General features: G+C 41.7%; 1 protein-coding gene across 2 annotated transcripts in view; it reads left to right on the top strand.

The window, feature by feature from the left end:
- ALG5 (ALG5 dolichyl-phosphate beta-glucosyltransferase) overlaps window positions 1–12034 on the top strand; it is a 208601-nt gene that overhangs the window by 148278 nt on the left and 48289 nt on the right. For both annotated transcript variants that reach the window (XM_086935089.1, XM_086935090.1), the window contains one exon: window positions 965–1116. In XM_086935089.1, the coding sequence (XP_086791215.1) occupies window positions 965–1116 (152 nt within the window). The remainder of the gene's footprint in view (window positions 1–964; window positions 1117–12034) is intronic.

Genomic DNA, 12034 nt, shown 5'->3' with positions numbered 1-12034 from the left:
GGCTACGTGGGTGCGAAGAAGGGACGGGCGGTATGTAAGCGAACCATCTCTCGGTGGGTCGTTCTGTGCATCAAAGCGTGCTACTCTTTGGCTCGGAAGGAGCCTCCTGTTGGGCTGAGGGCCCATTCCACTCGGGCCACGGCGGCTACTACTGCCCTGGGCCGGGGAGTCCCTTTGCAGGACATTTGCCAGGCGGCTACGTGGGCCTCGCTGCACACCTTTGCGAGGCACTACTGCCTGGACAGTCAAGTCCGGAGAAATGGCTTCTTTGGCCATTCTGTCCTCCAGGACTTTCTGGTGTAGGAATGTATTGGTTCGCAGACCCACCACCGGGGTTGGTATTGCTGGGGTATCTATTCTAAGGTAAGGAATCTAACACGAACGTGTTTCTTTCAGATGAACAAGTTACTTACCTTCGGTAACGATATATCTGTAAGAAACATTAGTTAGTGTTAGATTCCTTACCGAACCCACCCATCCTCCCCGTTCTGTGAACTGATACCTAGGGTTAAGGACATCCCTTTCAGGGCCCTAGTTTCAAATGGCACCAGTGTTGGTTCTCTCATGGCTCTGCGTTTTCTGGCGCGGAAAAGCTGTGTACAAAGAACTGACGTCAGTGCGCGGAGGCGGCGTCTATATACTCCAGCGACGTCATCACGGCGCACGACGCCGACGACGGACGCGGAGCCGCAGGGGACGCCTGCAGACGACGCCTACCGACGCGCAGGGGTACTGCTACGCAAAAGTTTCCGGATCCAGACTGACGCCTGGGGATATTCTAAGGTAAGGAATCTAACACTAACTAATGTTTCTTACAGATATATCGTTACCGAAGGTAAGTAACTTGTTCATTGAACCCATGCAGTTTTAACTCAAAAGGCACTGTTTTCATCCACCTACTGTAGCCCTCCCCTGCTCAGTAAGCATGACCTCAATATTTTCTGTTTATTTATTTGTCTTGCAGCGCTCTGTTTTTCGAACATTTCTTATGTATGGATTCCATTTTCTTGTATGGTTTCTTTGTGTCAGAGGACTTCGAGACACACAATGTGGGTTCAAGCTCTTGACGAGAAAGGCTGCATTGCTCACCTTCACAGCTCTTCATATTGACCGATGGTAAGTTAACGAGAAGTACCCCGTTCCCTTCATGTTTGTGAAAGATGTAGCAAGTCGATGACTAGCTAAAGAAAAATACAAAACTTTAGTTCTGCAAGTTAAAATGTCCTGGCCTAAATTGAGAAATGTATCAAATTAATAATGTAAGGTTTTCTTTGCTCCTGTTGCCCATATTCATAGGTCCTGCTGAACCCATTGTAATTGTATTGTTGCTTGAACATGAAATACCTTGAAAAAAACCAGACAAGAGGTGTTTGGCCAAACAGGAGCAGTTTAATTAAACAATGCGGCTGGGAGCACAGTCACAGAAAGGTATAAGGTCTGAGGACTGTCTCAGTTTACAATCGGCCTAACATGGACTTTTATACAGTTATTTCGTGCAAGAACATAGTTCAGGTGATCTTTTTTTGGTAAGGAATGTGAACCTCTGTCTTTGGAGCCATAAATCAATGTATTGGATGAATCCAGGTGGGCCTCGATCTTACGAAAGCACAATGTGGCCAGTGGGTAAAGTGTCCAGATGACTGGCCTGGGGAGCTCGTGATCACTGTGTATACTGTGTGTGCTGTGTCCTGATTGGCTATGTGTTCCTAACTTCATGCAGCAACTTACTTTAAGGTGTTTAGGGAGCGCGTGCACCCCTCCTGACCTGTAACTTGTCAATCATTGACCTCACGCCTGGGTCTCAAGACCTGCCTAACTATGTATGTCTGAGTTGTGTTGACGTGGAGCTCACAACTGGGTAGTTTGTCAATAAAGTTGCAATTTTGTTTTTATACATGAATATATCGTTATTCGTATTGACATCGACTTTTTCAATATTAACAGTATTTATATAGCGCTTATATTATCCCCCATGTGATGCCTGCAGTGGACTAATCACCATCCTATACTCTTGCCCTTCCCCACCCACCCAATTCACTTTGCTCTTTTAAGCCTCGGGGCAAGCATGCTGCTCCGAACAGGCTCGGTCCTTATAACTGGATTTATATACATGGTATAGCCCCAAAACACTTGGAAATGCGCGCACAAACACACACACACTGTAATATGCACACACATACTGTGCATACTGTCTGTAATGCGCTCACCTACATGCACTCTCCCATACGTGCATATTCTTACACACACATTAATACTGTGTTACAGATATACTCTTTTATTTTAAATATTATTGCTTTTTGTACATACTCTGCAGATCTCTCACGAGTATGTCCGTTTTATGCTGCAGCGCCATGTAGTGTGTATGGAGGTGTCTGCCTTCTCCCTACATTTACACATCAGTCACCTGGTGTTAATCCCATTTTATGAAGTATATTCCTACTATAGGATGACTTTTGTGGGATCTTGAGTTGAATAAGGTAAATGATCACCCCTTTCAAGTGTAATTCATTCTACAGGTAGCATCAGAAATCACAAGACTTGATTTTCTACATTCCTGTTTATGTAAATTACTCCGTTGTCTGTGCATACTGTAAGGGATTAATGTATTGACACATTACCTGGTATTCAGGCTTTCTTCAATCCCCAGTGAAAGTACTTTGTTTGTATAGTGATTATTTCTGCACAACTGTTCCCTATAACATCTCCCAGGAGCTCATTGTTTCCCTTAAAAAGTGCTGCTTATCCTGTATTTTTGATCCTTCTAACCAGTTTCACCTGGTGATCTTGGCATCTCCATGTGCTTTTAGAGTTGGGTGCCATTTTTAGGTCTCGCTGAGTCAGCACGCAAGAGCTGCTCATAGAGACATTTAGTCGCTGCTTCAAAAAGCGCTACTTTGCCGGCCACCAGCTTGCTAGAACGCACACACGTGTGAGCAACGTGCACAGCACTTTTTCCGGTCGCGCGTGCATACATAACACTAGCTTTTTAAATTTTTTTATTGCCGCACGGCGTTAAGGACAACCAGCTGCTCCTGGACCGAATCGCAAACATCATGCGCACCAAAGGATGTGCGGACAACTGGAAAGAATGTCGCATTCCCTTGTTTGATTAAAGCATCACACCAACATCTGTGTATTCACAGAGAGAAAGTATATCAAGTAAACACATATTAGCCAACACACATCTTCCCTCATACTGGGCCTCAATTTGCAAGCCCATAGTTTCCTCACCATTTCCCCCAAATCGCACAATGTTTCTGAGGGCATCCTTTTGCTTTGTAAATCACCTCCTCTTGTTTAGAACACCAGCTCATGGCTGCCAGTCAGGGTGCCATGGGTGGGAGAGATAGCACATTCCAATAATTTGCAATGTCTCTGCTAACAATCAGTCCCAATCGCCACGAGGGTATGTTCTCCCTGAGACCCCCCAATATCCTCTGGGATGCCCAGGAGTGCAATGTGTGGTGTGGGTTCCACTGGTCTCCCTAACATGTGAGAAACAGTAGTACATTTCCACCTACCCCTGTGCAGCTGAAACATGCAGATGTAGGATTCTTCCCAGCCCACCAAAGCCTTTCGGGAGTGAGACAGGAGGCATGCAAATCTTTAAGCTGAATGAGCCATAGGCGTGAGAAATTAACTAAATCCCATGGCGTTATTCTTGCATCCCTCAATGCCATATCATCTAAGAGACCCAGCCATGTTTCTCATTTTTGTTTTCAGTGGTGCAAATACATTTCGCGAGTGGATAATCAGGGATTTCCTCAGTGGCCCCATGAGGATTTTGCCTTCCAGAGGGTTAGGTTGTAGTACCATAGACCACGAAGCAGGATGATATGCTACGGCATGGTGGAGTCGAAGATATCTGAAAAACTGGGATCTGTGAAGTTCGAACTGCTCCTGCAACTCCAACAAGCATTGGCATAGCCAATAGGTCTCGCTTTTGGGACCTTAAAAGTTTTTAGTTATGCAGCACAATATCCTTGGTGCAACAACATCACCTGTTGCACGGCTAAAGACTTATAAGGTCCCAAAGGCCAGACCTATTGGCTATGCCAATGCTTGTTGGATTTGTCGGATTTTGACGATTGTGACTTTCATACATGCTAAGCCTTTTGGGGATATGAGAAGAAGGGGCTTGGTTGTACTTAGTGGAACTGATGTCATGGCAATCGGTCGAGTGAGCGAGCTATGCAAGCACCATGCTTCTAGAATGGAGTGTGATTCTTTTGAGTGTTAATGAAACATCTGTGACTTTTATTGCTGTGTAAACACAGTAACTGTAACAACAAATGTGTGTATGTTGGCACTGCTGGACCACTCATTCGAAACTCATCGTAAGTCATCAATTCCAAAGTGGCTCAGTGGGTCCTTAACTGATTAAAAAAAACATGTGTCTGCAGGCAAATTAATTCTAACATTTTGACAGTCTAGCTGAGAAAAAAGGTGTGTATGAAATTAATTTTTCTGTAACGTATGCACTTCCACAATGCATAAAGAAAATGTTTTGAATTCCTTTTTTGAGGTGGGAATACAGAAATATTTTTGTATCGAAATTTACATGAGCTAAACTTGCCAAAAGGTTCCACGAATAATGAGAACTTGCTTTTTCCCTTGTCTTTCATTTAGCGAATCAAAGTAATGACAAAAAGTAAAGCTACCTCCTACTTTGAACCAGGCCTGTAGTGCCAGAGACCAATCAATGCGAAGCAAACCATGCCAACCCTCCTAGAAGAGTCGCAATTATTCTCCATCACCCCGCCCATTCATTCACTTCTCTATCCAGCTACCTTCTCGTACTTTCATCTGTCCTTGTATTCATCATTGATTAAACCTTTCATCATTCCATCCACCCTTTTATCTATTCATCCATCCTTCCATCTATTCCCAGATCCATCCATCTTTCTCTCCACAGCCATCTTTCCATCCACACATTTAAACTTTCCTCCAAACACCATCTGTATTTCCAGTCACCCATTCATTCATCCACCCACTCCTGCATCCTTTCACTCACCCTTCCATCGTTCTATCGTTCCATCTGTCCCTGCACATATCCATTTCTTTGCCCATCCAATCATCCAAACACAAAATCTGGGTAAGTAAGCAAGTCAGATATCACTTTGAATCCTGATCAGACAATGACACTAGCACAGTTGAGCCTCATCACGTCTGCTAAACAGTCCTGTATATGCCTGTATTTGAATGATCATCCTCTCTCCCAGGTTGGAATGGAAATTTAGAGAGCGCCACATTGTTGCTTACCAGTGATAGTTCCAACAGAATAAGAACAGATTATTGTAATATGCTATTTCTTGAGGCTACCCAATGCAGTTTAAGGATGCCTCAAAGGGTACTGAATGCTGTAGCATGTGTGCTGCTGAGCATTTCAAAGGGCTCTGCCCTATTTAAACTTTGTAGCTCCCAATCGGAAAAAGAGTATCCTTCAAAGCTTTATGCTTTTGTAATAAAATCTGGAATCTGAAAGGCCCTCAATATCTTAATCCCTTGATCAAGCTCTATCGATCTAGCAGATGTCTTATAGCTGCAGAAGCAGTGCTCACTGTGATTCCAAGGGTGGAAAGAGCATATATGAGAGGCCATTAATTCAGTTCTTTGGCCCTTAAACTGTGGAACACCCTCCCTGTTGATCTGAGACGGGAATGCTCAAAATAGTTTTTTTCAAAGAGGCCTGTGACCTTGCTCATTGGACCATTTTAAATTAGGCCTCTGTTACTGGGCTATTGTGGTTCTGAAATCCTATCACGTGGACTCACCGAATAATTTAACCAGGCACTCTATAGATTTTTTTTATTAATAATTAATTTGAAGTTCCTGAAAACTGAAGTTTTACATTAGTCAAAAAATGACTTCCCCAAGCAGATAGGCCATAGATTGAATGGCCATTAGTAGTTCTTTTATCTAGGAGTGGGCAGAATTTGCGTAGTCACGCTACGCAAAGCTCAGCGAAACAGTACAAAATCTCTGCGAGCATGCAAAAATTCAGAAAACCCCCAGCATTACTTGATACGCCCGTTTGTGATGCTTTTTTCTTGTTTGCGAACGCAGTTTGCGTGCTTGGGGAGAAATAACTCGTGAACACGCATTTTGAAAGCGCAATTCGCGTTCTCCTCGGAACGCAAAATGACCCAAATTCCGCAATCGGAACAGAATTTGCCACCCAGGCTTACTTTTATCTACCTCAAGGTCGATTTCCACCAGAAAGATTAAATAGATTGTAACATGAAATTTGCATCCATCTGACGGGCTTTGTCTACCTTTCCCTTTGTCCGCCAGTATCCTGTTTCTATCTGTTTTTTAGATTTTGGAATTGTATGTATGACCGTATGTTTTGTGTATGTGAGAGATGTGTACATCTCTAGGTGTCTGTTGGTTTATGTGCAGTAAGTGATCGCATGAGTTCTGTGCATAGTTTTCTGTAGTTGTGTTGTCTTTGCCTATGCCTTTGTATCTCTAGAGGTGCATGCATTTTTTCTGTATCAATGCAATATAGAAAAAAATGACAAACCCACAGACTATGTTAATGTTGTTTCTGTTTTAGAATATATCACCTCTGCAAAATGTATTGGACTGACAACCAACTATAATTGTTGTCTCCTAAAGGTTTGTTCTGGTAATATCAGAAATAACTTACCTGCTATTGTTCATCTTTGGATAATGGTGATTTGTATTGTAGCGTATGTTCTGTATCTGTTCTCAGTCAGTCAGGCAAGCACCACAGTGATTTTTATAATCATTCGATAAATTCTGTCCAACACTCAAACGTGATCTCGATCTTTTTAATTGCATGTAATAGGTTTTTTCCAGCAGGCATTATTGCACTCATTTTAGGCTTTCAAGGCATCCTCATCTTAGCTTAGCTTAACTGAACGATTCCTCTGGTCGGTTATTTCCATTATATTCTTTTGTCAGTTGTTACAGTTCCATCCTACAGGCAAGTTATCTTGCCCGACATATGTATACTGGCTGGTTTTATATAGTTCCTACTTACAGGTGTAGAGGGCTCCTGTTCTCCCGGTGTGAGAGCCCAACCGCTCCATTCATTCTACTAAGTCTCCTCAAGGCTCATCCCCCTACTTTAAGGACAAGCTTTCAATGTTGCTTATTTAATGTTTTCCCCACCTTTTTCCTCTATTTCCTTTTTCTTATCTTTACGCTGAGACTTGTGACACCAGCCATCTCTCCCATGCTCTGTTACGATGGGAAGCGTTCTACTGCACCTAACACCAAACAGCTGTCTCCCACTGCAATGTCTTACACACCGCCGCATTCAAGGTCTTCTCTGTCAATACCAACGGTCTTAACCACCCCATGAAGCTCAAAAAGATCACTGACTATCCCCTTTCCCTCAAAAGCGCCTTGGTCATTCTCCAAGAAACCAGGATTGGCTATAAAGAGGAACCATCTATGCGTAAGGATGGGTGACCGATCCATACTGCTCGGCGGCAGCAGTCTTTAAGAAAAATTCTGGCCCATCGGATATTGCCTCAGAACACAATGTTATTTGCAGGTGGCTGATAACTCAACTTCAAGGCAGTGATATAGAACTATACTCCGTAAATAGCTACACTCCTAATATCGATGACCCATAATTTTCGTCCTCACTGTCTGCTGAACTAGCAGTTTTGCCTCCTAAACCCCGACGTGTTATTGGTGGTGACTTTAATCTCCAGATGGAAATTACCTTAGATAGAAACTCTGCCTTTGAATACAGATTCCCCAAAGCTCAGAAAGCAATGCAATCTCTTTGTCCAACCCGCAGCCTGGCTGATGTGTGGAGGCTGCATAACCCTACAGGTAATTACTTCACTTTTTTCTCCCCTCATAACAGTTTTTCTAGAATTGACTACATATTGGTAGACTCCAAGCTCTCATACAGGATCCCTTTTCCTTGACCATTTAGCCCATCACGATTTCTGATTACGCTGCTATTTCTATCTCCCTTCAGGTTCTTCTCAATGAATCTAGAAGTCGTACATGGTGTATGAGCTCAGAGATTCTTGAGAAAGAATCAGATGTGCGAGTTCTACATAAAGTATTGCATTGTTCATACAAGAGAACAGTACTTCTGTCTCTTCGCCTGTTATAGTAAGGAACAGACTGAAGTGTTCCTTTAGAGGCCAGTTAAGCTGCATGGCTAAGAAAAAAACGAAGAAATCCTATACTCTTTAGACAAGCCATTGACTGATATGAAAGCAAAAACAAAATCTTTTACAGGCATTCTAAAGACCCATTATCTATGGCTGCACTGAAATGGCTTAATCGCTAGTAAAATCTGATCATTAGTAAACTCGCACACTTACAGGTAAATGCCTTCAAAGTCAAAAAACTATTCTACCCTAATAAAGCCTGTAAATCTGTAGCAGCCTATTTAAAAATTAAAACAAGTAACTCTTTAATATCGAACATTAAAGACCTCCAAGTGAGAGTAATGTAAAAAATGTATGATATTCTCAATGTTTCCTGAAATTCTACGCTAAGCTGTACACTCCTTCTATTACCACACCTAAAGAGATAGGCCTAAAAAAGTCTCATAATGAAGGCCATCTCTGTATCTGCTATTCCTTGAACAATGATGTAACTGAAGTCTTACTCTAAATATACACTGCCACCCTTCCTGTGTTGAAAACTCAAATTTCCAGTGGGAATCTAAGTACATCGAATGTTTATGCATTTTCTTTTGTAACAAGCTATCGGAATCCATATCACAAATTGATTAAAAAAAAGGGGTGAAGTAATGATATTATGGGGGGGTGACTTTAACTGCTCCTTGTGCAAAAAGGGTCAAAAGGGTATATGCGGCCTGATGGTGGAACAGGATATTAATTTAACGCATTTTGAACATACCCTATTTGGAGATTTAGTCAATGAGATGATTTTTAATTATGATTTTGGGTTTACGAATGAAATATCCCATCACCCAACGTCATTTGCTCCAACTTTTGTGGGTCGAGGGGCCTCGACTATCATTGATTTTAGCCTCTGTACAAATAGCTCTGCTGGAAGATTGACTAGCTCTAGCTTAATGGACCTAGCATTAAATGATCACTTCCCACAGGTAGTAGAAATGGAGAAACTATTTGTCTCATCCCAAAATGTACCAAGCTCTAAGTATATGGCGCAGGATGTGAAGTTAGGTACCCAAAATGGTTATACTCCTAAATGGAGTAAAGTGGTCCCGGATGATTTTTTTGTCCAAAGTGGTGAATAAGTGTATGAATAGCTTTTTGATCTGCCTGGATGAACACGCAGAGAGTAATGATATTTTAGCTCATTTTAAAATTATTGCTACTACAATTAAGGAGGTTTTTTTGGGTTACACGTAAACATTGCCTAAAGACTAATAAGAAATGGTTTGATAAGAAGTGTACTAAAGCCTTAACAAATCTTAAACATGCAATTCATCAGAGACCTCGGGATGCAACTCTAATCAGAGAATTAAGGAAGAACTACAACACAGTACTGAAAGACAGAAAGGATCTAATAAAAAGGGAGGCATGGGACGAACTTTGTTCGGCGTCACAATCGAAGGATCAGGCTGCTTTCTGGAGGGTTATAAATACTCCGCTCCTTTATGATAATAAAGCACGCATGGGAATTGCCATTACAGAAGATGAGTGGGTGGCTCATTTCTCCTCCCTCTATATGACTGCTGAATTGGGGCCCAATACAGGCCTTGATTCCATGTTGGTAAATATGGATCTACCAAAAGATTTGGTCGTAACCCTTCCTGAAGTCCTTGCGAGTCTGAAGGCAACTAAGGGGGGTAAGGCGGCTGAACCCGATGGCATACCAGCTGACCTTTATAAGGCTAAAACTGATTTATGGGGGCCAATGTTGGTCCAGCTTTTTAATGTTGCTTTGGCAAAAGGCCTAATCCCTACCTGGTTTACGTCAATCATTGTCCCGATTTTTAAGAAAGGAGATAGGCAGAATTGCACATGTTATAGGCCAATATCTCTATTAGATTCCTCCATAAAAATTCTTGGGAGAGTGGTTTTAGTCAAGCTGCAATGCTGGGCAGAAGAAAATGGGGTGATAAGCGATTTTCAATACGGATTTCAAAGGGGTTTGGGGACTATAGAGCAGGGGTTAAACTTATTTATTTTGCAACAGAAGTATATAAGGGTTAAAAAACAACGCCTATACCTCACTTTTGTCGACTTATCGTCGGCCTTTGATTGTGTGTCCCATAATAAGCTGTGGGAAATAATGGCTGAACTGAGGGCAGATAATTCTATTATATGCTTCCTGAGAGATTTTATATTCTGGGGCCACTGCAACGGTCCAGTACGGGAAAGAGGGTGAATGTAGCAGACACTTTGGGATTGGTCGTAGTCGTGGGTGCGTTTTAGGGCCCTTTTTATTTTTAGTGTACATAAATGGTCTGGAGCATCGCCTCGTGCAGGAGGGCAGGGATATGCCTATAGTGGGAAGGAGACCTGTCCCTGCACTACTGTTTGCGGACGATGCAGTCCTGATGGCACGCACCCCAATGGCACTTCAAACTTTGGTTATATCTTTTAATAGTTTCATGCTTAGCTTGGACCTGAAAATCAATTGCTCCAAGACATTTTCTATGTACTGTGGAACAAGAACAAGCAGGCATTTGAAGCCTATTTTTATAAACTCCAATCCCATAGAGAAGACCTCTACTTTCCCGTATCTGGGCATCTTGTTTCATGAAAGTGGCTCATGGACTAGTGCAATTAATGCTAGAACCCTGTTGTTTTCTAAAACTGTTATGGTTCTACAGTGTTTTCTAAAAAAGTTGGGGAAAAAACCCATAAGGGAAATGTTAACCATCTACAATGCCACTTGTATAGCGGTAGCTATATACGGTTCTGGATTATGGGGTTATTCTAATGTCAGTACGATTCAAACCGTGGAAAATAAGTTTTTACGGCACATCTTGTCCATTCCAGAAAGCACTGCGACTTTTATATGCCATGCTGAATTGGGTTTGGTGTATATTACTGATATAATTAAGATCCAGCCGATTCTCCTTTGGCACAGGGTTTGGACAAGCGATGACTGTGTGGTCAACCGGGCTATCTTAAAGGACGTACTAGTACTTGATAATACTAATAATTTTAAATGGATATGTTATGTTAGAAATTTTCTTGAAGAACTGAGCTGTGTTCAATATTTTGAGGACCCATTATCTATGGTACACATTTCAAGAAGTGGACTAAAAAACTTGTGTATCGATCACCTCATGGAAAAAAGACGGCTAGAGGTGGTGAAAAAAAAGACTGTCTTTGCCCACCAGGCGATCAGAACTGGAGAGAAACTACAGCCATATTTATCTCTATACATGTCCAACCATGAACATTTCCTTTTAAACCGGTTTAGACTCAACATTGTTTTTAGGTTACTATCTTTCCCTGAGATGAATTGTTGGCTGAAAGACGTGTGTCCCTGACCATGTGATGATGTGTCACCGCAATCCGACATTCACATTGTATTTTTTTGTAAATTTTATATTTATTATCGCAGAAAACTTATCATCCCAATTCTTAAAGATTTAAATGTACATAGATGTCGCCTAGCGTTTTTAGAGTTTCAAAAAATGGAAACTGTTTTTATGGTAGCGTCACTCTCCGAATTTCTTAAATTGGTTTTTAACTGTCGTAAAACCCTTCGTATGAATTAATTCTTATGCTGTATTTATGTCTTTTAATATGTCTTTTTGCTGTGATTTTAAATAATGGTCATCCGACCCATTGTAAACTGTATTTTACATGCTACTTTCATGGTTAATCTTTGTTTTTAACCGAATAAAGTACTTTTGAACCTTGACTAAAACTTATCGGAAAAATTAAGGACCTATTGACTGCATGGTTCCCTAAGGATATCTCCTGGTGAGGCAGACTAGAAACCCTAACAATTATGGTAGCCCCTCTAGAACATTTCATGGCAAGTATGCTCCCAATTTGTGTCTCTCAGACTTTTCTCAACCATTGAAAAGATTCCCTCTGATTTCCCCTGGTGCAGGAAGAAGCCCAGAATACCT

Source organism: Lissotriton vulgaris, chromosome 8 (assembly GCF_964263255.1).
Source record: "Lissotriton vulgaris chromosome 8, aLisVul1.2, whole genome shotgun sequence".
NCBI lineage: Eukaryota > Metazoa > Chordata > Amphibia > Caudata > Salamandridae > Lissotriton > Lissotriton vulgaris.
The sequence above is the reverse complement of the archived record's forward strand: the minus strand, read 5'-3'. Positions and strand labels throughout refer to the sequence as shown.